Raw genomic sequence first — 26,347 nt, forward strand, 5'->3', positions numbered from 1 at the left:
TCCTAAAAATATTTTAGGAAACAGCCACACACCAGATCAGTGAGAAAGCAACGACTCTCTCTGCCTGATCTTACATGCCAGCACCCATCGCTGAAGCACAGTCTCTTCCACCCTGGAATGTGACTGCCCCAATAAAATGGTACAACACAACAAAATGTGACTATAATGTAAAATTCAGAAAATAAAATGGTTCTGTTTATAGTGAAAACATAAAATCTAGGAAGCATATAATGAGATGCTTCTTCCAAACCATTTTCATTACAGGTCCTGAGAATCTTTATTTCACTCTCTGATTGTCTAAAGAAAGCTTTTATTGCTCAGCCCGAGTTTGAAGAAAAAAATAAATAAGTTATTTTGCTCATAACTACCATTTGCTTCTCAAAATAAATTTCACTTCTAAAGTTTCTTCCTTCCTGCACCCTGAAATCTCTGTTTTACTAATTAAGCCACTCACTAAAACATCTGAGATATACAGGTCTATGAGCCTATTTTTCTATCATTTTGTCCACGAACTACTCAGAAAGGAGCCATGTCTTTATGCAATTATTTTCCCAAATCCTTACACATTTCCAAACAATTCACACAGATTTCAGTAATTACTTCTGAAGAGGAAAACCTTTCTGAAAAGGAGACTGCTAATACTGTGGGGTCTTTTTAAACTCCATCCTTAAACAACTGTAACACTTGTGTTATTTGTCATTTCCCCTTCGTTCCCAGCTTGTTCCAGTGCCCAGGGCTTAGCAAGTTTGGCACCTCTCAGGCTGAATTAATGTTCTCTCACAGGAAAGCTCCACAATATTCCAAGCCCTAACATTGGCACGATGTGACAGACACCCATCCTGGGCATTCCCTGGGAAGTGGAATGTATCTGCTGCCTCTCACTGACAACCACCAAGGAGGGACGCTGGGTTAGAGGACAAGGGATGGAAGTGCCTGAACAACACTGAGGACAAGGAGGGGGAGAACAGATGTAACACGAACTGCTAAATCTAAAAAACAAATATCTTTGAAAGGACAGCATTAAAACAAATATTACTTCTTAAGGGTATCATACTTCATGAAGGAACCACGTTAGTTCATCACTTAATGTTACATATGCTTATATTTTCTGAACGGAATTGTTACTCCCTTTTCCTCCCCCTTTTGACTATAAAATAAAATTGAAATCTTAAAGCTGCTCCTAGAATCCTACATCAGTTCTTATATTTTGTAAGCATATCCTCTGTTTGCATAAATAAAAATAACCTCTTAACTAACATCAGCACCAAAATAGAGACCTGAGGCTGAATTACTGTGTTGGGGAAAGTCTGTCTTAGACACTATATAAGGAAATAATTTAAAGGAATAGCTTAAAAAAATGCAAACCCTACCAAAACATACCTTAAAGAGATAACCATTCCTGATTTTGTTTTGTACACTTTCAAACTGAGACATATAGCCACACATAATTGCAAACCTGAGAGGGGAAAAGAAAAACACACACACATACTTTTCATGATTTAAATAAACCTTTGAATCAAATTACAAAATATTTCAATACCTAATTCACAGATTAACACCTGTTTTTCTTCAGTCTTGATGGCTAGATAGAAGTTTGGCATAAGCTGTACATATTCGAGAGCAGACAAAGAAACACACAAACCAAACCAAAATAATAATGGAAACAAAAGGAAGTTTAAAAGATACTGCTTGTGCTGTCATTGAAGAGAAAAATCAGGTATTTCTCCTCCAAAATGTCTACCAGTTAAGCTTGGAGTGCGACAGCTCCAGTCTCCCCAGCACTGCCAGCAGATCAAGCGGACACGCTGTGCTCTGCGTTCAAGGCACCGGGGCCGCCGCCGCGCCTCAGGCCGGGAGGGAAAGCCTCGGGCTGTGCGCAGGGCCAGCTGTGCAGGCCGCAGGAACGGCTCACCGTGCCCTTCACCCTCCTCAAGCACCCGGGTGCGCTCCGGCACCGCCACCATTCTTTCCATAGCTTTACAATTATTTAAAAACAAACACGCAAATTCTGCTCTAACAGGATGACTACTGCTATTATTAGCTGCCTATTGCTAAGATTATTAATATTTATTCCTATTCCTGTTATAAACTGGGGACACTGGCAGTGATAAAAGAAATGTGAGATCATTTCTACTAAAGCTTTGTATTGTTAAGTGGGTATAACTGCAATATCCTCAGAGGTAAAGCTACTGATAAAGCTAGATTTCCTGAGCAACGCTGCTGTCTTCTTGACAGTCCACCTAAACTTCTATTGCTTTTTCCTTATTACTTCAACAGCTATAAAAATCTCTTCCACACATGCCAGTTGTATTTTTCTTGGATCTATTTTCATTGGTATTAGGACAACTCTGCATTTCTGTATAAAACTAACAGAACCCCCAACAATATATTTAAGCAGCAAAAACTAATACAGATTATTTATCTAAATTTTTCAGAATTTTACTTTTGCATTAAAAATTTTACAATGCACTATCAAATGAAAACAAAAATTAATCCTAAAAGAGGGAAATCAAGTTGAAGATCAGAGGAAAATGTGAGAGTTATGCAAGAATCTTATCAAGTTAATTACAGTAACAGACCTGCGATCTGTACAGCACACAATTTTTAGGCATTATTAGACCTACGATTTCTTGAATTTCTTTATATCATGTAATTCTTCAAGCTCCAGTGAGTCCTCCTTAAAGCGTCACTGCTAACACATCTAAAGAAATTATTTCATTGCTTAGAGGCATATCTAATGTTTAGGTTAGAAATACTTGTGCTACAGGTTGTTGCATTTTGAGTCAGTGAGTGTTTCCAGGTAAGGCATGCGAGTCAGCATAACAACAGAAGTTGAACTTGTCAGAGCTCCAGACAGGCTGTCAAACACTGTTGAGGAGGATGTATGTTGTGACCAATGTGCACGGAACAAAATCCAGCTAATGGCACCACTGCTTCTGACAGCTAAAGCTGCAGGGGGAGTGCATTTCATATGGGAACGAGCTGCAGCAGAGGGAAAAAGCAAAGGGTGGGGGGTCAGGAAAGTTCAGGTATTTAGAAAGAGGGGGAAGGTACTGAAAACTTCATTAGGCTTAAGTAACTCAGGCAACATTTCCCCTATTCCCTTCACTCATTAAGTGCTAATCAGATAAACTCAGCATACCATAGCTAAACGGATTGCAGCTACAAAAGAAAACAATGAAAAGCGAACAAGCTAATCCAGCATCTTGCAGTATTTCCCTGTCTGTGCGTGACAAGAAAGAGGGCCTTAGTTTAAACCAGTTCAAAGAAAAACTTCTACTTAGGGCTAAAATCTTGGGGGAGGGAAAGCCCAGTAAAATTTTCAAACGAATGAAAAATAAGCTAACCTACTAACTTGAAACAAATTTCATTTTTTCAAGGAAAAAGCAAGAATGTCTTTCATGTCTTAGGGTTTTTGTTTGCTTGCTTGTTTTCTATTGTATACTTTTAAAATGAGCTAGGCAGGCAACTGGCATAAATCAGTTATTTAATTTGTGGACTTGTACAGCATTTCAGATACTTATTTCGTTTCTAAAAAAAAGGGAGGGCGTTTCCCAGAAGATAATTTTTAGCCGTTTAACATGATTTTCAGAGTTTCAAAAGCAAAGCAAACTTTATTTTCACTGATGCAAAGGGTGATAATATAGAGAAAACGAGGACGGGACAAAGAGGCAGCGCTTCCATCCGGTCGGTTGCCACTCATCCCCGACGCCCGCTCCGGGTGCCCGCCCCACCTCGCGGCGAGCCGCGGGTACAGCAGGGCGCCCCGAGGCACCGCTTCCCGCCGGGTTTTGACACCGCCTTACATCGCACTTGGACCATCAGGATTAAAATAGCGTTTGCGGTATCTTCACAGGGAAAAATAAAGAGACGGCCGTGCCAGCTAAGCGCTGCGAGAAAGTGACACTGCTGGAGGAGCAAACTGCTGAGCTGGCGTCACTCCTGGATGATGTAAAGAGCCAGCCACAGACAGGATCACCTACATAAAGTAACGAGCAAAACCTCCCTGAGACAGACTGACACAGTGCTTCTCTGAACAAAAAAAAAAAAAAAAAAAGAAGTTATTTCCAAGTGGAAGAAAAGTTACAGAAAACAGTGCAGACGCATAGAGATTAATTATCCACAAATACTACTCATTTTCTAAGCACAAACACAACCAAACTAATTCAGTAATAAGTCAGCACCATGTCCTTTTGCTACAATGTCTCTCAGACTCAGACTCACAAGAAATCAGTTGACAGAGATGGATGCCAAGTGCTCACATGGCCCTCACATAGATCTAGATCATGGCAAGTTAACATGTTTTCTTCTGGTGTTCCAGAATTTCTGTACACACTCTTAAAGAATAAAATCATAAAGGACATACCTTTCCTGATGCAAAAGGAAGAACAGCAGGTTCATCCAGTGAGTTTTATCAAGCATGTTCACAAGCAACCTGAATTTTAATACCAAAAATGCAGAGAGATGGTACCAACACAGACTCTGGCAACCAGAGCTTATTCTATATGAGGTTGATTTATAAAAAAGATTTAAAGCCTCAAATCCAGATAAGCCACATTAGGACGCTCAAATGCAGCAAGTTTTACCTTTTCCGTGATAAATTTCACAAGGCCAAAATCAGAAATAAGATGCATCTTTCCAGGCTTGTTCTACATCCCCCTCTTCTATATCCCCTTCCATGTATCTCAAAAAAAATCTTACATCACACAGCCTTTGGAAATGTGTGGGTATAGGGCTTACATTTAGAAGTCCAGCTCTCGCTTTTAGCAGCCTAATATCAATAGGAAAGTTTTTCTTAATTGTAGTTGGTATGGCTTTGAACAGGAGGAGAGTTTGTGGTATTTACTAATACCAAAGAACTTAATTCATCTGTTTCACACCAATTTTCCACTTGCTTCTTTCCACCCGAGACACATTTGGTATGTAAAGGCTAATGTGTGGGTAACACAGAAGAGGCCAAGTGGAAAGAAAGTTCTCCCTTTCTCTGCACAGCTCAGAGTTCTGTGCATCCCATCTTATTTCTTTGCCACCAAAAACTCACCAGTTTTACACACTCACTTACATATTCTGACAGTCTCTGCAACGCAGCCAGACTCTCAGGCTTCCTTTTTAACCTGACTTCAATAATATATCAATTTCTATGTAGGGAGACTTTGCAATTTACGTTACTGTTTGTGATCCCTTTCGCATGCCCCTTCCAGAGACTGCAGCTTTGCATACTTTAAATTGTATTACTTTCCTACCATAATATTTAATCTATAAAAACGCATCTGATACTAAGCCTATGGGGAAAAGCAAAGTACCAGTTTGGTATCACCTCCCTCATAGTGGTGAGGGTATGGAAGCAGTGGCTAAGAATGTGAAAAATGCCAGTATCTAAAGTAAAATGCGCCAACGTGCAAGTTTTCCTATAAAAAATCCACCAGAGCACTGAAGCTGAGCTCCAGGGAAACATCAGATGTAGCACACACATGCGTAGGTGACAAGTGCAAAAACATGGGAAACAAACCCATGTTTTGGTAAAAAACCCTGAAAGCAAGGACATTTAAGAACTCTGGCTTAATAACCTATTGCAACACATACAATATACCAAAAACAAGGTAAAATGCTGCTGTTAATGCATATTCACAGTTCACCAGCAGAACACGTGGATGACACATTCTGCATTCCTGAGGCTGTAGAACCCACAACTGTGTTAAAATTCTGTGTAGCAGAAACAAAAAACTTTTCTTTTTATAACTGACATTTTTAGTTGTGTGACTAGAGGCAAATACAGTCTTGAAGAAATTAGCAGGATACAGTCTTCACAAATGTAGAAACAATCTGACAGTTGTGGAAATGTGCAAACAGTGAAACAATAGCTTTCAAATACAGGAAAACAACAAAATTCTTGACAGAAACGTAACAGGGATTACAAGGTTGCCAGTACTATTTCCCCTGTGACCGTCCTGGCAAAAAGCTTATAGATCTCTTCATATTTCAAACCTCTTTTGCATTTGCATGAGGATGCTGCAGTGTTTCACCAACACCCTGCTATTGCAAGAACCTTTTCCCAGAGGATGCACCATACTCCTCCTCACAGGCTGGATGCAGAGCTGAGCTCACCCCTTGTGAAGGGCTCCTGTCATGCAAGTGCCAACAGCTGCCACCTCCCTTTGGCGGGGAGAGAAATGTGCACCGAGAAGAAAGATCAACAGATGGAGAAGTTGGAGAAGGGACCACAAATGTCCGCAGCCATTGCAGCGTTTCAGAACTGAAATGCTCCACTGACCTGTCCTGGGGTGGGGGGGGAACCCCCATAAAAAAAAACAACAACACAACCTTCCACTGCATTGTGATTTTTCTTTTGCATACAAAGTGGCTTTTATCAGATCTAATCACTAACCCTAGGGACCTACAGCCCTAATGTATGACCTTCCACCATTCTCCTGTTTAAATGCTCCTTAAGCAGAAATACACAGGAAGCTACGCATCCCTCTGACCCACTTACCACAGAACAAGTTACACCTTTTCAGAAACAGCTTCTGAATTTGCCTTTCTGTATTTGAAATGTTAACTTGTTTTTGCCAAAGTAAGAAGTAATTTAAAGATAATTGAACAAGATCAAGCATAATTAACAACAAATATTGATGTAAAACTTTTTTGTCATCCCATGAATCAAATACAGGGCAAATCACTACTAACCTGAAATTTTGTTAATACCAAGTTGGACTGAAAGCAGTATTTCTGGATGAGGTATAAACTCCAGAAAAATAAGACTGCATGACAGGAACAGATGCTTCTAGCTTGCAAGGCATCTGTTCCTTCTAAGTCTAAATAAGGGATAATTAAGGGCAGACAGTTACAAGAATTTAGTTGGAAATATAATACGAACTTAATTTTTAAAGTTGTCAATAGCATGATAATATCTTACAACACATTCTATAACTATGAAGATTTTTGTTACACTAGAGAAATATTTTCATGCCACTGCACCCTACAAATCTGAAAAATTATCTGTTATACTTTTACTACTGAGAGTACATGACATTTACTTTTTTTGTGGGAAATTTGTGTAAAAGCCCTTTGCATGTACAAGACACCTAACAAATGTTCTTCCATAAGAACCATGGTTTTTCTGTGTCTGCACAGCTCCCCACATTTCTGCAAAATAACAAAGATATATGACACATGTTTAAGAACTCAACTTTCTCATGCTGGGTAGTAATATCACTTAATTTAAAAGTTAATCCATTTAAACTTAATGCTGGTTGGGTCAAAACAGTAGCTGACTTTCTCAAAAACCTTCTTCTGAGTATTTCTTTATCATATAGTAAGTAATGTTACAATCTTTTGTTCACAGGACACGATAGTTAAAAGTTTCTACATATCTGAATACTTTCTCTGTGCAGAAACACAACCTTCTACATTTCTGAATACTTTGTACCTCTCAAGTAGTACAGAACACCTTCTGGATAAATCCTCCACTGTTACGTACAAGTCTCTCAGTATCTTTGTAATGTCTACCTACATTGTACCTGGGACTATCACTTTTTTTTTCCTTTTTTTTTTTTATTTTTTTTATTTTTATATGCCAAATACAGCAAGTCCACTCAGAAGTAGAAGTTACAGAAGCACGCCAAAGATTCCTTCAGCTTCAGTTCCAACCCAGACACAAGCTTAGCACAACATTACGTGTGAACTTAAGGGTCAACATTTTGAATCAGTCCTGGAAGTGCATTACCAATCTCTACAACAAAAGTAAACACAATTTCTATTATTTTATTCTTCTCCATTTTCTGGCTTATTAATACAGATCTGCCCAAACACCAGGTAAATGGTAGTTATTCACATCCTCAATGAAGCCAACCCGTTCTCTTCCATAGCGTTCCCTCTCACTGAGAGACTGTCAAGCTCTGGAACTCGCTTCCGTGGACAACCCTGGGCTTGTGAAACCTGTTCCTGTGCTTCCGAGTAACTCTCTCACACAACATAGAAACATCCTGGGGGGAGCTGTTGGTCAGGGAGAGTCTTCACTCAAAGTCACTAGGTTTTCACTTGATAACATCACTAAATGAAACGTGCTATATCATTCCTATAAGCTGTTAAGTTCTACAGAGTAACTCAAACTTAACAGTGGCACTTTGTGGCAAACAAATTCAATGCAAAAAATGATATTTCTGAAGACATGTCATGAACACTGGCCATATCTAGTAAATTTACTGCTGTTTTCAAAGCCTGTAACAAATGGTCTTCAGCAACAAAGGAGGTGCAGGGTTCTAGGCAACAGCAAAGAAGCCTTCTGGACCTCTTCCAAACTCTTGAGGAAAAAAAAAAAAAAAAAAACCGCAACAAAACCCCCACAAACATGAAAACTTACTTGTTTTGGAAAACAACTTAAAAGTGATTTTTTATTTTTTTAAGAAAGCACTACTAACATGCCTCTATATTTTGTGTTTTCTGGAATCACGACATTGTAAAGTGCTGCCATTCAAAGCAACTTCAGCACTGAATTGCTCACATAGCACCTCCAATTAAAATCTGGATGATAAAGATGCTCCATGGTCCAAGATCAGCTGGAAGAATTCACAGTTATCATTTAGAAATCACTGACCCACAGAAAGATTTTATTTGAGGCTTGGGAAAAGCAAGAAGACGTGCAGCTGGCTGATGCCAATTTCCGCGTGCAAGTTCCTTCACAACTTGAATAACCAACACTTTCTGAACAAAGCAACAAATCACTTAGAATATTTACTCTGCCTTTCTTTAGGGTGGCCATACAAATAATAAAAGGTTACAGCTATTTTTTTTACTTTGCAGTGTTTCCATTTACTTCAGTTTTTTAGAGGTCACCATTCAAAAAATCTGAAAGTTTTTTGATCTCATTGGCAACTATGGTATTAAGTATGATCGCATGTTTTCAAAAATCTGGATTCAGATGTTAAAATTATTCACAGCTGTAAAAGTTTATTACCAAAATCAACTGACTAGTTCAAGATATTTTGCTCTGATCTTTCTGCATATTTTATCAAATTTAATGTAGGGATGAATATCAGTTACTTGTCAGTATTCTGTACAGTGAGTTGGCTGGTTTTATTGTTGCTGTATTTAATGATGCAGTTTTATTTAAAAATATAGATAATCTACTAAGAAGATACATGGCATTTTTGTTGTTGTTCTTAACTGAAGCAAATATGAAAAGTAAGGCATACAGCTTAACTGGAGACAGCTGAACTCCAGGCCTACATTAGCAGGAGTTTGTTCATGAGACCTTAGCACTAAGTTTTCCTGGTGGAGACAAAAAGGTGCATTCTATTTCCCAGACACCTTACAGGAGTTCCACAAAACAGGAAAAACTCCACTCTGGAAAAACAGATGGATTTTTTTCAGTATAACTCCATCTACACTAGAGCTTTACTGCAACATTTATGTCAGTCAAGGTGTGACAAAAAACAGTAAAGAGAACTTTCAAGTAGCAGGGATAAGCTTCCACAAGCAGCTTTCAAAGAAGTATATAGCCCTAACCCTTACTTGACAGGCACAGTGGACATTTCTAATTAAGAAAACTAAACAATTAAGAAGTGCCATGTTATAAAAAGTTCTACGGAAGAATTATTAAGAGACAATATTCAAAAGCACAGCAGCAAACAACTCTTTTTGATACAGAGGAAAGACATAGGATGCAGAGGATTGTTTTGAAGACTAATTCAGCTCCAGTGAGATGTTCTCCATTGACTTAAAAATGCAAAAGTAATTGACTCAACAAGTAAAAATATGACCACATGGCTAAGCTAGGGATATTTGATGGGTGTTAAAAGATATATATAACAGAACTGGATGGCATATGTAAAGAGATATATATACACACACACATATATATATGTATCAGAAATGCTACGTACAAACTGAATTTGAACTCAAAAGAGACATATAAGGCAATAAGAGGCTCTATAAATACAGCAGAAGGAAAAGAAACAAATTAAAGTACAGAACAATTTAAACGATGAAATAACAACAAAAGACAAAACCAACAATGCTAAATTAAATTTCTTCTTTACCTGTATTGCCTCTACTCCCTCAAGGGTTAACTGTAACTAGAGAGCAAGGAACAGGACCAGGAAAAGAATAGGCCTATCATTTAATCCTCACTCATTAGTAAGCCATGATATATTAACCAGTTTAAGAGAGCACTAAAAATAATGCATGAGCAGACAACATAGATAGCAGCTATCCTAAATGTGAGTTAAAATCTCTGTTGTGCTGATAGAAAATACCAAAACCCCTCAGAAATGAGATAGTACAGATTAAGAAATCAACCAAAAGGTCATAAGACAGCTTCCTCAATAGTAACTCATACAGAATGAGATAACCTTACAAGAAAAATGAGAAAACTGTCTAACAGATGGCCTTATCTTACACAGGCTAAGATTATCTACCTTACACAGCTTAAGAAAATTTAATGTTGGTGGTGAGATGAAAAGGAAGGATTTTGGTCTGAGACAGTGTTGCTTTCCCACTGAGCTTGCATTCACGTTGAGCTTCTCATCTGTTATCTCATCTCTTATTACAGTCAATGGAGATCCTCTTCAACTCACAGGAGCCCTGCCTGGACACAGGTGGCTACTGTCACTGGAGATGCCCTGGGCTTTCCCACCACTTCCAGCTGCCAGCCTGGAAGGGTACAGACCCCCAAGGGTCCTGTGCAAACATCCTGACATGTCAAATGACACACGCTGCCTGTCAACTCTCCAGCCCTTTCAATGGAGGACAAGCGCCTTGCTCACATATAGCCACATGTAATGCAGAATATTTAGGTGTCAGTCTGGAGCTGGATACTGCCCTTCACCTCTGAACTTAGCTAAAACTGGTATGTCATTCTTCTTTAAGTGGCCACCTGCTACTGATCCTAGTATTTTTGTATAAATATTTGTTCCATTTTTTCTCTAAATTTTTGTTTTCTCTCATTATCTTTTTTAACTATGGATTTCGTATTACTTCCACATATTATTTCTTTATGCCTTATTTGTACTGCACTGTTTTCTGTTCAACCATGGTCTTATCTACTCACGATTTTAGGGAAAATTCTGTTTGCACACAACTTTGAGAGCACAATTTCTACAAGGAAGATTTCCTGAAGTTTTATTTCCTGTTTATGAGGATTAACATGTAAAATAATGATTAAAGTGGATATATTTGCACTAGACAGACTCAAACAATCCAGATCTGACAAGCATCTGACTCCCAAATCTCCTGGGTAATGAAGAATGTCTTCACAGAAAGGAAAAAGGCAAACATGGTTGCTATCTATTAAAAAAACACAGGAAAACAACAGGGGTTACAGACAAACCAGCCTAACCTGAAAGCATTCCAGGGTACATGATTCTGTAAGTGCAGAAGCATACAAAACAGTTAACACAAGTTTTTAATGAACAAACAGTATCAAACAAATATATTTTTATTTTCTGACAAGATAAACAAGCCTGGAATATTAGAGGAATGCAACAAATGGGAAATAGCTTGACCTTTATGTGGCCTTTGACTTTGTCCTACCTGATGTTCCTCAATATCTAACCATGGAAATACTGTTTAGATTAAATCACCTGTGGAGATGGTTTTGGAACCAGGTGCATGTGAACCTAAGCATCATTACAGGTGTTCCATGAAGTTTTGTGCTGGGTCTGTTACCTTCCAGTAACTTCATTAGTGAAGTCAATGATTTCAAACACCCACAAAACAACAAAACACTTTTAAAATAAAATTGTAACATGGGACACAAGCATTTACAAACCTAAATGGCCTCAATAAACCTGAGAAATAGTCTGAAATCAACATGAAATCAATGACATGTATGTAAAGTACTCTACCAAGGAAGAAAAAAGAAACATACAGTTACAAAACAAGTCCATCTGGTTAAGCAGCAGCACAGCAGAAGAGGCTCTGCTGGGACCACAGACTGAACAACAGTTGGCAGGATAAACAAAAACACTCAGATGTCTGTCTGGAGCATGGAAGTCCATTCTGCCCAGTATTCAGAGCCTCAGTTGCAGCAGCATAACCAGTATGGGACGTAACATCTAAAAAATTTTGCATCAAGTCAGACAGACTTTGAAAAAAAAAAAAAAAAAAAAAAAAAAAAAAAAAAAAAAAGAAAAAGACAAGCAGATAAAACAGTCAGGAAAACCACTATTCAAATCTGTAGTGTCCATCTACACCACTAGAAAGCCACCAATTCAACAGTAACTGAGAAACCCCTCACATTCACTTGCAACTCATATAGAAAAAGCATGAAAATTGTAAACCATGCAGAAATCCATTGTCTGCTACAGAAGCAGTAGCTTACAAAACATAAGATTTTCCTCTTAAATCCCTCAAACAGGCTTTCCGAGCTAACCTCTGGAACACATCTCTTTACACTATAATTCTTCCCTTGCTAGATGTGTCTGCCAGTACAGGATCTCACATCTGAAGTCCAGCAGACCACCTACATCTCCCTGAGCAATACGCAAACTTCTATCAGTGTAGTTGCTGCCAGTGAAGCTGTGTTTGTACTGGGAGATTTGTCAGTCTCATGGGCTGGGGAGGAAGGAAGGGAGCAAGAGAGAAGCAGGATTTGTGCTTGCATGTGATTTTTGTGGTTATTTAGACACATAGCTCTTACTGAGAGGGATACACCAGCATTGCCCTGAAGAAGTAACCACGGTTCCACTCAGGAAAACACCACAAAGGGCTGCAAATTGTATTCAGCAGACATTCAAGCTATGGGCTTCAAATCACACTGCACTGAGGAGTGATGCTCGGATGATTCTCTTCTGTTAGTTTTGCTACCAGGATGGCAACCTCTAGCTGACAGGGATTAACAAACAGTGGAGGGGGCCCAAAGACAGAGGGTCTGATCTTAAACTGCCACATTATAGCCACCTGGGGCCTAGGCTTCACCTCCAGACAGGCATCATCAGTACTTCCAAAGAAAGAGCAAATGCAAATCCACCTGTGACAGTGAAGCTCAGTCAAGATTCCCAAAGCACACCACTTCCAGCACCCTACTGTTACAAAGCAGTATTTGGATCTGTAGCTGTTATATCCAGAAGGAAAAGAATTATCACATAAATACAGCAACGCTCACAGGAACACAGCGTGGAACAATAACACAGCCATCTTTGAAGTTTCAGGAGAGACAGAGAGAAGCCAGACAGTCACCTAAATAAATGAAAACATCTGTGTCTAATCAAGTATCTAAACCCAAGCCAGCTGACACGTGCTTCCTTTATTGGCAATGGAGATGATGTCAGCTGAACCTCAGGAGAAATTCACCTCACTGTAATGCAGATGGGCAAAATGGACTCAGATGAACTGCACTTCAGAAGGGGCTACTTTTTGGATTGTGAAGGGAGTCTGGGATAAAAGAATTTGGTTTAGGTATGTAAATTTAAGCAAAATCATTACACCTTACATGTGTAATGATAAAATTAATGAACATATAAATCAAAATGGAAAGGAAAAGCTAAAATATTAGAAAAGAAATTAAGACCTCAGTAAAATTGATTAATAAAATAATAAGGTGAGGAACTATCAGCTAGAACATAGCAGAATCATCTTTTACCTGATAATGTTGATTTGATAAAAATGATTTATACTTGCAAAAAGTTTGTTAGGCTTGGCAAAGTCTACCAAATTAATCCAAAATGCCAAGCTTGGAGGAAAATAAGATAAAACCAAAATCAAGAAGTTAATTGAAACTTCCATAGTCCTCCCATTGTCTATTTTTAATGATTAGAATTTAGATTATTACAAGCAAATGAAAGCATGAAATAAAAGGCCAAAGGATATTATTTTGCAAAGTGTTGAAAGAGAAGGGAAAGGGAAAGCTACAGCTTGTCTGAGCAGTAACACAATGGCTTAAGCAAATACTCCCTTCTGCATTTCATGGTACATGGTGAAGTATGCTTATTGAGCTTTCTCACATGCTACAGGAAATGCTTCACAGAACATTTCAATGTAATTTTTAGCTGTAACTGATGCTACTTGAGTTCTATGGAACTATGAAAAGATATTAATAATTTATGAAACTGATGTCCAACTGCAGCGTGATAAACGTAACTTGCTGTGGGCACTATTCAGAGCCAACGACAGCTGGGTTTTTGTTGTTGGGTTTAATAAATACATATAAGTTTGCAAAAATGCACTTTTTCAAACTTACCACTGGTGACTCTCAGCACTCATGGCATCCAGCTGAACAGCCTTTTCAGCTTTAATCTTTCCTGTAAATGGAATACAATATATTAAAGGATTTATGATACTCTCTCAAGTTTTAGGCAACTCCCATGAACAAAGCAATCTGATACACTGTAGCTGCAAAGAAGAAATTGTTTCCTGTTCTTGCAAACATTTGGATGGACAACCTAACATCCTGGTTTTACATCATTCACATACCCATACATACACACATCACAGAATGGGTTGGGTTGGAAGGGACCTTAACAACCATCTAGTTCCAACCCTCCTGCCACAGGCAGGGACAGCACCCACTAGACCAGGCTTCCCAAAGCTCCATCCAACCTCACTTTGATTGCTTCGACAGCGCATCCGCAACCTCTCTGGGCAACCTGTTCCAGTGTCTCACCACCCTCACAGTACAGACTTTCTTCCTTACATATAATCTCAATTCACCCTCTTTCAGTTCAAAGCCACTACCCCTCATCCTACCACAACATGCCTTGTAAGAAGTCCCTCTCCAGCTTTATTGTAGGCCCCATCCAGATTCCAAAAGGCTGCTAGATCTTCCTGGAGCCTTTTCTTCTCCAGGCTGAACAACCCCAACTCTCTCAGCCTGTCATTACAGCAGAGGAGTCCAAGCCCTCTGATCATCTCTGTGGCCCTCCTCTGGATCTCCTTCAGCAGGTCCATGTCCTTCTTATGTTGAGGGCCTCAGAACTCAATGCAGTACTCCAGGTGGGGTCTCAAGAGAGTAGAGGGGGGGGAAATCACATATAAATATGTGCATATATACATGTGCAGTTTCAGTATTTTCTCTTAAAATACAACTCAGATGCAGCTGAATCGGGAAATGATTGGACAGGACTGACAAAGAAGGCTGTGTTGACTGTAAGACTGAAGACCCTTAGAAGCAGGTTAGAGAAGCACCTGTCAGAAGAACCAGCAAAGCTGTTTCCTGCCTTGGGTACAAGAATGAACTAGTTGGAAGTTCCTTTTCAGCACAAAGACTTCCATACATTCCACTTTTAACTGAATAAAGATGACAGTAGGTGATTTGATCAAGCCCACGCTCCCAGTAAGAAGTTCAGATGAGATGGTTGCTGCTTGCAGAGTCTCAGCTGCAACCAATTAAGCCACACTGACATTTCTGTATTGCAAGTTAACTTCATAGAAACAAAGAACAGCATACACAGTCCTTCAACCCAGTGGAATAAAAAAAACCCACAAAACTACTGCCAGCTCCCCCACAGTCTCAATCCCTCCACACCATTTCCAAAAACTAAGATGAAAAATGCTGCCACCACTCACCACTTCATGAGAATGGGCCAAACTGGTCTGGTTGTTCAACACCTAAGACCCAATTTCATTCCATCATTCTTTATCACTCCCTGTTTTTTGCTGTGCCATTATCTTTTATCAGCTGAGGCTACATCTAGTCACTGGTAAAAGCAAAAGATCCAACAACAGAGTTTACTGTTGCAATTTAGTTTGTGTTGTAATCCTCGCTGCACTGCATGATTTCCATACAAAGAAGCTGAGTTGTTACTAAAGCAAAGACAGTATCAATCAAGTAGCTAAGAGTGCAAGTCTTCATGAGTATTTAATTGACAAAAGGATAGGGATAAGGACCTTGGACAAGCTGAGTCTGGCTCTAAGGATGAAAAAGGGTGGCCCAGACTGCTTTGTCAGTGATGTTGTCACTGCTGCCAGAACAAAAAGAGGAAAACAGGAAAACAAACACAAAAGCCAAAATAATGCAAACTTGCAACACACTTATAAAACCTGACTTTGGTGCAGCAAACAAGGAAGAGGCAGTGGAGAATCAAAGGAGAGAGACAAGTATTCCCAAATACAGGCAAAAAAGGATTATTTTAAGAACAGTGCATTGACTGGAGAAGAGCGACACAGATAGAAGAGGTGTTGGTTTTATTGTAATAATGAGAAGGCCCAAAATAAAAAGGTAAACATAAACTGTTCCTCTAGCCAATATGCATCCAGACAGTGAAAGAAAGGGCAATGCTTTTAAAAGGAACAAAGAAAAAGTGCTGTTAAGAAGAAAATCAGAACCTTGTTGAGCTTAAGCTGTCAAACAGGACACATGGGGAAAGATACCTGGAAGCAACACGAACTGTCACACATGACTTCTGTTTGTAGTCAACAGTTTTTCTGTGTTCTGTATGACCTAGAGTACTTCTCTGAATCTCTCCAATGAGGAAAGAATGGACTGAAGTTGTATACCATGGTAGTTTATTGCACAAAACATTATTACAGTACAAATGCTCCAATATATTGGATTGGAAATTCCTTGGATTGGAAAACTTAACTGAAGTTCAAAGCACATTTCACTACATTCAGCTGTCACTCCACATGAATGTTTTTCCTCTGCTTACCATCAATAACATATTTCCTCTTCTCCTCAGCATCAGTAGACATCTCAAACAGATCTCCATAAGCACGTGCAAGTCTCCAAAGAAAGTCCACACAGTTTTCATACTGAAAGTAGACAACAGCTGTGTAATTAAACTGATCAGAATGTGACTTAAACAGTTTATTTTCATAATGCTTAAGAAGGTTACCAGAATATGGCATGAATCTTTGGTTATGTTGCATCCTTCTATACTACTTTTAGTTTATATGGGAACTAGATGACCCATTTTTCATGAACAAAGGAGAATACAGCTTTTGGAAATACCCTGAGCTGTCTAAAGAGGTTTTATTTCATAAATCAGTTTTATTTTTTTTTCGTTATAAAAAAAAAAAGGTAATCCAGAAAAGCATAACAGATCCCTGGATGTTGTGATGTGTATTTTCTTTAGGGATGCCATAAGCACCACATTTAGTCACAATTAGTATTGCACCTACCTTCCTGGGTATTTCAATAGGTCAGTGAAAATATAGTCAGAACCAATATTTGCCAAATCAAAAAAAACTGATACACTGAATTAAGCACTGCACATCAAACCACTTTGAAATTTTATTTGGAGTTACATATGTGCACAGTAAAGTCAAAGGAAAAATTCACATGAAGTTCACCAGGTATAAGGTAAAGTATAAGCAGACTACAGGCTCATAGGTTTATTTCTTGAGAACACTTGGGCTGCCTACTACGTAATTCCACAGAACTTTCTCACATAGACCACCCTAAAACCAGAAAAAGTATATCTCTTTTACACAGAAAAAAAAGCCCATGATATTTCTTTGTCGCATGCAAAGACTTGAAGTTATTTAGCCTGGATGGGATCTCAAATAATTAAACTTCTATGCCCACCCAACATGAATATTGACACAATCTTGAAATACTTCTTTCACATATTTTAGAAATACACATGGCATTTCATCTTCCATTCCTGTGTGCACTTTAATGCTTGTATTAAGGAAGTTGGAAGCTCTCAAAAGCAATACAAAACATAAGTTAATAGCAACATAATATTAAGTTCACCCATTAGTACCTTGTCATTTTTCTCAAGCAGCAGTCTGAAGCCTTCTTTTTTATCATCCCCTGAACCCTTGTGCAAATTGTCCACCTGCTGTAAAAGATCAAATAACTCCTCCTCTTCTTCTGATTTCACAATGGCATCGGGTGATTTCATGCATCTCTTTTCATCCTCAGAGTCTCCTTCAGAATCAGTAAGAGCTGTAAGATAACTAAAAATACAGAGAATAATAACCATCTTTTCTAAATATATTGGTAAACCATTGTTAAATTCAAATGCAAACATTTCAGAGCACAATTTCTTCCAGTTGTCCAACCTTAAAGGAATTTTTATTCATGGTACCAACCTTATTATTATTTCTATTAAAAAACCTTTTTGTCTTCAAAGGGACAGCACAATCATACTCCAAACACAACAGGCAAGTAATTACACTGTTGTGCTGCCTAATACTGCATTCAGAAAAATGCTGATACGTATTAGAAACACATGTATCCTTGTGTTTCAACTGCAGACCACTTTAAATTATTAAGATATGTATTAGGACATGCTCTGTAACCCTGAATAGGCCTCTCCAACTCCCTACCTCAATTTCCCTGTTTTCTGAAATAAGAATGAGCTTACTAACCAAAATATAAGTGCTCAAAGAATCACAGCTGTTTTTTTAAAACACTTGTAAGATCTAAACATAAGCAACAGCACCACTGTTATAAATTCCTTTACTTCTTTTGAACATTCTGAAGGTCAGAATGGAAGGTCAGGTCTGAAACTGGGAAAAAGCTTACATCAATTCATTATGCTTAGTGCACAAGTGCTCAGCACAAAGCAGTTAAGGACAAAGAAATATTTACAAATGCTGTAAACATCATGCAGAGTTAAGCAGGTGGCCTTACTGTCCAAAACACTGAGCATACACTGGATACTCCAATTTCATATAAGAGCAGCTGAATGGCATTATTTTGTAAGTTTCTTTTCACTTATGTACTAAAAATGGACAGAAAAGCCTTATCTTCTGCATTTCCACCTCTGAAAATACTGTTCTGATGAGAAATAATGATGTAAAAGTATTAGGTGTCTTGTTGATATATTTTCTAAATTATAACTATGAGCAGATAAAGCATAAAATGTTATATATACATTAAGCCAAAAAATCGAAGTAGGCCATGACAGTCAAAGTATATAAAACCTATGATTTTTCCAGAAATGTAATCAACACAGAATGTTAGCAATATAAATGGAGGTTAATAATCGTGGCTTTTAAATATTATATTTTCATAAAATTGCTTTTGGAAGTGATGGGAACTAAAACAAACGCAGTTATATTTACAGTCTGTAAATAAGCAAGTAAAACAGCTTATCATGCTTCAGAAGTGCTAGATGTGGTATGACAGTTTCACTGCAAAAATAACCTGGTAATATGCGAAAGAGGAGTCAGAAATACATTTGGATATACACACACATATATTTAAAAAACATGTCTAGGTGTTCGAACTGAAAATAACACAGAGCAGAGATGGGAACTTCACAGATTCCTACAGACTTGTTTTACATCATCTTGAGGATACTGAAGTTGATGACACATCCTATGTTCTACCTTGCAGAGTCTTTATTTGTAAGTCACTAAACACTTATTTTGGTTTTCTCAAGCATCATTAAAAAAAAACCAAAAAAAAAAAAAACAGTATCTTGTTCTCCCATAGTTATTTTGGGTGCAGAGCTATACATCACATATAGGCTGCATTTGTAAGAGCATTAACTTGACCAAAAGTGCAAGGGATCTTGTGGGAGAGGAGCAGTCTTTTAGCTCTAGCACATAATCCTATGACATGAAGTATGCTTAGAAAGTATCTTTCCTCGCATTGTTTGGATGGTTCATCCTCCTTCCCTCTGTCCCAGATGATCCTTCCCTTCCTGTCCATCCCTCATCCAAATTAAAAGATAAATGTAAACATTTTATGCATAGCAACCTAAAATAAGAGCACCAGATAATATAAAAAAAGGAACAACTACACAGTAAATGCAATTTCCAATTCCCACCCAATATTGCAACAGTGACACCCCTTAGTTACAGGAATTTTGGCACTGCATCAAATTCTACCTAAGCAGGTAAGGAATCAGCGTTTGAAAATGAACATTGTTGTTGTCAGCTTTATCTTCACTGCACAAACATCTGCTAAAATTTCTATGGTCACTACTATTCCAATGTTAGAAAACAGACAAATGATTATTAGAAAATGTTACTTTCCCAGTAAAAATAAAAAGGTCAAGGCTGGGCTGAGAGCCAAATCCTGTCACTTCAAACAAGCCCCACAGAGTTGTCCAGCAGCACTGTATAAAAATGATCATGGTCAAACATCAGACTGAAGCCAAACATCAAATTCAACGATGACATCAGGTATGTAATTTACTGAGAGACTCAAATGGAAAAAGTGTTAAGTAGGCCATCATCTAAAGGGTGATGTGAAGACACAGGAAGCTAATTATAAAATATCATGGAAGAATAGTCTTTTAATATCAGACCATAGTGCACCGAGCCTTTCCTCATCCCACCTCTCCTACAGCAACACGACCTCCAGGCTACATGTGTGCTGAGAAACAGCAGAGACAACAGGTCATTTCTTCCTCACTCACTCTCACCTCCACTGTCCTGGGCAATTTCCTCCTACCTCCTCTATTTATCTGCTTTATGAATCCTCATAGAATTTAAATGTGGAGCAGATCATCTTAAAGCTTGATGAGAATGACATCAATTTCAATTTACTTGTTGACTGTGTGCCTCGAAGGCAAAACAAGACCTATAAAACAACCTGTGGGAAGTGAAAAACACAAGAGAGAATAATTTTTTCAGTGTAAGGCACCAAATTGTTTTATAGGTCTTCTCTCTATCAGCAGGCATGGAGTTGCAGGGCTTGTTGCAGTCCCTATGAATTACTGTAAGACAAGAAGACACCAAGCTACATGAAGGGACACAAGTTCCTATACAAGCAACAGAGGAGAATGCCACTCTCAGATGAAAGAAACAAAATGTATAACATTTTCTCCAAGTTTGGTTTGAAGTGAATAGTGTTTTCCATGAGAAGGCCAGAAATTAAATGTCATGATACCAAAATGTCCAAGGGAGTGAAAACAATTGCTAGCGCTTAAGATTTGGCATGCAAGAGTTATCCCTGAGAGGCACCAGTATTCCTCTAAATCCTTCCTTTCTTTCCTCAGAAAAATAACTTTGTAATGCCTTTAGAGGCCCCCATCTCTTCCTCTTTGGCTCCAGCACTGACATTGCTGCCTTTTCCCCACAGGAAAAGCACCAAGGTGACAGTCAAGGGCTTCATGATTTATTTGTGAGGAGTTCCCACCTCATTAGTTAAGCACCCCTGGAAAACTCCTACGTCGCTCAAGAGCTTGGGGCTAAAATGACAGCAAGGTAATTTAATGAAGTATAAAACATTAAATATCAAACATTTTGGCAAAACAGGAATAAAGAATGTTTTTCTGTTTTGTTTCTGATGACATTGTCTTACTAGCTCTCTGTTCAATCCTCACCATAGCTGAAATGTTTTAAGCATGAAAACATAACACATTAAGAAAGAAATACAGACTTGTAAAAAATAAACAGCTAGGATTTTTGTTGTACTTTAATAACTTTAATAAAGTTGTACTTTACGAATTTGACCTGAAGCCAGTTTTATTACAAGATAGGAAGTCCTTCCAGCTACATGGGCACAAAATAAGAGTGTAGCAGATATTACTGACATAAAACTATAATACAAAGAGCTTGATAACTGACTTCAACAAAGCAGCCTGCAGGCTTATGTATCTATTTATTCTAGAAAAGTATGTTATGAAAAACAATACTATATTAAAAAAAAATTCATATTAGTGCTAACACAAGCAGAAGTGGGGATTCCTTTTAACAGTTTAAAACTCTGAAAGTCTAAAGGCTGATGACAGTAATCCAAGGACAAAATTAACAAAAAAGTAAGGAATAGTCATTATTGTTTGTTTTACAAATATTTTCTATAACAACACTGACATCTAGAATTTTACCTGGTATTTTCATAGAAGAAGTTTTACAAGGTGATAAAAGTATTTACATGTGATAAACATATTGACCAATACTTGAGAAAACTGAAGAACTTTAAAAATGTCCACAGTCAGTGCCAACTTGTTTTCACCTTTATTACCAATAGATTTTATTTAAAAGAGAAAAACAGTGATAAGAATGTAAGGAGCAATGATCAGCCAACAAGACTCAGCTGGATCACAAAGGACAGTTCAAAGTACAAATGGAAACTGTCCTGGAGACTCAATACATTGGTTAAGCTGTTCAGTAAAGCCAGGCACCTAGTACTGGATTTAAAATAAAAAAAGAGAGAAGTAAACCAAAATGAAACAAACCCAAAACAAAACCTGAACTACAAGGTATAAAACACCATTGTGGTATAAACTCACTTTGCTGGTTCAAAAACTGTGTTGGCTTGCCAGTAAATTGGCAAGCACTGGGCCTAACCAGGTATCATCTGTTGACAACACTTCAGCTTTTAGACAGGTCATCTGTTGTTTTCCTGTCAACTTAAAAAAATAAATAAACCACAACCTGACACAAACACCACCTCATCTGCTCCCACTAATTCAGTAGAATGGTGACTGTATGTCTGAGAATGATCTGGATGACCTAGCAGAGTGCACAGTCATCAGTAATAGCAGGCAGCCTTCGAGGAAAAGTTTGGCAAACCAGATTCTTAGGTCAACTGGAGGGCTGCACTGAAAACAAATGGGCAGTAAAAATAAATGAAGAAATAAGTGAAGTGATACTCAGAAGCAGGCAAGGGAAATGTTTCTTCCTGCTGCATATTTAAAATATTTCAAGGAAAAAATATAACTAAAACATCAGGAGGAGTACAATAATTTACTGTGGTGAATCTATCTGGTGACTGATGCCAAATGTAATATGATAAAGCTTGGATACCAGGCCAGCCAAAGACCAGTGCCAGAGATGATACTGAAGTCAATGACTGATCATTGCTGTATCAGGGGAGGAAACAGCTTTAAAACAAGAAGGTGATACTCTCCATCCCAGGTGCTCACCTAAACACAATTTATTGTATTTGTAAATGAATGAGTGCTTGTTACATACAATCAAACATTAAAGATGGAGGTTTTCCCTAGTAAATACATTGAAACAAACTACTAAGAGTAAAATACAGAAAAGCATGGACTAGAAACTGTAGGCTCTTCAGCATTTAGTCAATGTCCCATTCATTTAGTGTGCTGGCCATTCAGGCTATCCATTATTACATAAAAATATATCTCATTTATTAAAAAGCATGTGATATTTTTCCACTTTGAGAAATACATAATTTTTGGAAGGCAAAATAGAAAGCTTTGCATCCCAAGGTGTTGAATATCAACAGTGACATTGAGCATATGACCAGAGCAGATCAAAGCACTGAGGACCATATCAGAAACCACCAGCTTCAAGTATTTCACAGCAAAACCAGGGAGTATTAAAACCTTTTCTGGAAGAAGTTTACAAATCTGAAATTAACATAGTCATCCAGCACAAGTCCATAAAACTCTTAATATTACTTCGTCTGTCAATTCCCAGCACCTACCCAGTTGTCATTTAAAGCCAGAAGTGCTTAACACAAGCAAAATCCTATCTTCTAGATCATGAAAATACTGCTGAGGCAGTGAAACGTGTTGCACGTACCTTAGAAAGCAAGCACATACTACAGAAAGTGAAAATGCTTCATCTGTTACAAAGAAAAATTCTCTATCTAGTGCACCAAGTAGCAACTGAATGCATTATTGTGTGTGGAATTCACCACAGAACAGTATAAAATAAGGCAAATGGTGTTACACCTATAGCACATGAAGTGGTGATGCTTATTAACTAGAAAAAAAGTTCGTTGTTACTGTCTCTCATGGTAAACACTCAGAACATGCACTAGCATCATTGAAGTTACAGAAGACCTCAGAAAAAGCTATATATATTGCAACTATACACACATTAGGATTAAGAACTTACTTCCATTTGAAAAAGGAAGAAAAAAATTGCTAAATAATATCACCTAAATGAAATAAAATTCTTTTAAATTTAGAGAAGACATGTAAAACAAGCACATTAAGTACAAGGTGTTAGTAGGGGAAAAAAAAAAAAACAACACTTTCCAAAAGGCATTAAAAAATAGCTCTGGAAAAGCATACACTCAAACACTAACATCATCTATAACCTTGAATTACCTTCCTTCCTTCTGACTGTACACAAAGACACGTCAGAGAAGGCCTCTCTTAAGGACACATTCAAAGTGCTTGCACATTTCAATCACTTGTATGGGATCATCACATCAGGTTCTTTGTCACACAGAAGAATCTATACAGAGAAATCTCCTTGGCCAGTTCTCAAAGAGCCTCTCCCCCATCTGGAAAGCGGGATCTTCCCAAATGCCAGGTGTGGAAGAACCCCCATACTGCCTCTGTGAACCTGACCTTTCATAAACTGGCCCTTTTGCCTTATCTACATCTCCAAATATTTTATGCATAACATAAAGGCCCCTGCAAACCAACTAATGGATAAAACAACCCAAGAAACTAATAAAACTGAAACATTTCTACACCATATGAAGGAGGAGTGTCATTGAATATCCCCATCTATACTGAATACCTAAAATAAAGAACTGGTTCATAACAGAACTGACAGGACTCAAAATACGGTATCAAAATATAAGACTTGTGAAGTATGTGGGCTGGGATGTAACACAAGAAGAAATTCTGCTCACAGAACTGAAAATAAATTTGAAGAAGCTCTTAAAAAAATAGAATTCCTTTAATTATTATACACAGCACATTGCTGTCTTCAGAACATTACAGTTAAGTAACGTATCTTGAAAGAAAAATATTGACTTAAGATAGGTAATTTACAGACATAATGTTGCCTACCCACTGAAGACATGGTTCAAAAAAACTCAGTTGCTACAAACATATCCTTATTAAATTGCATGTAAGTATCTAATCTGATTATATCAAAACAAAGTTGCAATTACAGCAGAGCAATGTCATCACCATTTTTAGATTACTACTGGAGGGCATATTAGGTAACATATGAAAAGACAAATTTATAGCCCCTCTCCTGGACTCCAGGTACATCTGTACACCAGCACATTCCTCAACTCAGGCGTATAAAAGATCCCATTGAACACAAAGGGACGTGGTGTGATCAAAACTGAGAACTTTCTACCTTACTGAGTCAGTAGCCTACATCCCTCATGATTACTTTTTAAGCCACCAGAAAGTGTATACAACAACAAATAAGCATAAACATCCTGCCATTTGTACCCACTGCACTCAGACATAACTTTCATAGTGTGCAATACCTTTAGGCAGAACACTCATGCAGCATAACTCATCTTTAAGGCCCATAAGAGACAATTATCATTAAAAAAGCACAAGAGCATGGCCACAGTTTGAGCAAACTCTGGCAGAGACACAAGACTACTTTCTTACTAGAAGCACTTTTAAAATTACACCATTATTCTGAACTTTGCCTCTCATTGCACAGCTATGTAGCAATACTACTTCAAATTGTTACCAAATGCACCCTTAATGGGTGAAGTTGGCATTAAGCCAACTTCAGCCATAGAACAGATTCTGAGACAGTCACCCAGAGTTTTCTCTGATTTGAAAATTACTCACCTTATTTTTATTTTTTCTTCTTTTGTTTTTTACCCATGCATATAGAGAAATACAAAATATATATGAAATGTTAAAAAGGCTCCTGTTTACAATACAAAGTTTCGCACAGGTAATGATGCACTTTGCACTGCAGGTGTGCTGTATTACATACAAAACATTATTGACTCACCCTCCTTCACTTTCTGCCTCCTCAGAGCTGGTAGTTTCTTTTGCACCAGGAGCTGTCTCAGCTTTTCTCCTCTTCATTGCTCTGTGTGACGGGCTGACTTTCTGAACATCCCCCTTCCCTTGAAGCTCATTTCGAACAAGCTCTTCAAGCTTTGGAATCGCTTCTTTCAGAATTTTCACCTCTCTCTTCAGTTCATCCACACTTACTAGCAAGCCATTTAATTTCTCTAGTATCTGCAGTTGCCTTCCGTGTAAAACCATTACTGCTCCTTGCTCATTGGGAGCTTCATTCTGCAAGCCCACAGAATTCAGCCTGTTACCTACATCTAGGAACGCAGGTATATGCACAGCTGCACCGGGTTTTCGGATCTTACGGTACCAAATCAGCATCAGGCTCACTCCAGCAGTCCCTGCCATGATGCCCAGTATTAGTCCTTTATTTTCGAAGGGAGACATTTCTGCGCTCTCCTAAAATTGTGAGACAGCAACAACAGTAGGAATTAAAGATGTTTTCCCTACTCTACCCAAACGACTCTGCTTTTAAGTCACAAAAGCGTTAAAGCTTTTAGAAAGACGGGCGAGTGCAAAGTTACAGCTCCGGCAGTTTCAGCAATAAGCGGCTACGCGACTTGCCACCGAACCCAAGCCGGGGGTGAGTTTGGGGGACTGGGGATGGAAGGGGGGGAACAGGCCGAGGGAGTACGAGGGACACACGCTCCTGCATCCACACGTGCGCCTTCGTTTTCAACCTTCTCCGCATCTTGGGATTTCTGTTTGTGTCAGTGCGGCGAACTCACGTAACCGGGTTTTCCGCCACCGCAGAGCGGCGGAACCCCGGCTGTCGGGCCGTGGCGCAGCCCGCG

At 38.4% G+C, this 26,347-nt stretch overlaps 1 protein-coding gene across 1 annotated transcript in view; it reads right to left on the reverse strand.

The window, feature by feature from the left end:
- RMDN2 (regulator of microtubule dynamics 2) overlaps nt 1-25,940 on the reverse strand; it is a 37,325-nt gene extending 11,385 nt beyond the window's left edge. The window contains exons 1-5 of the mRNA XM_008942590.1: nt 25,486-25,940; nt 17,643-17,838; nt 16,584-16,686; nt 14,177-14,237; nt 1,381-1,456 (exon numbers count right to left, since the gene is read on the reverse strand). Of these exons, the coding sequence (XP_008940838.1) occupies nt 1,381-1,456; nt 14,177-14,237; nt 16,584-16,686; nt 17,643-17,838; nt 25,486-25,940 (891 nt within the window). The remainder of the gene's footprint in view (nt 1-1,380; nt 1,457-14,176; nt 14,238-16,583; nt 16,687-17,642; nt 17,839-25,485) is intronic.
- Between the last annotated feature and the right edge of the window lie 407 nt (nt 25,941-26,347).

This window comes from Merops nubicus, unplaced genomic scaffold (assembly GCF_000691845.1).
Source record: "Merops nubicus isolate BGI_N331 unplaced genomic scaffold, ASM69184v1 scaffold11566, whole genome shotgun sequence".
Classification (NCBI taxonomy): Eukaryota; Metazoa; Chordata; class Aves; order Coraciiformes; family Meropidae; genus Merops; species Merops nubicus.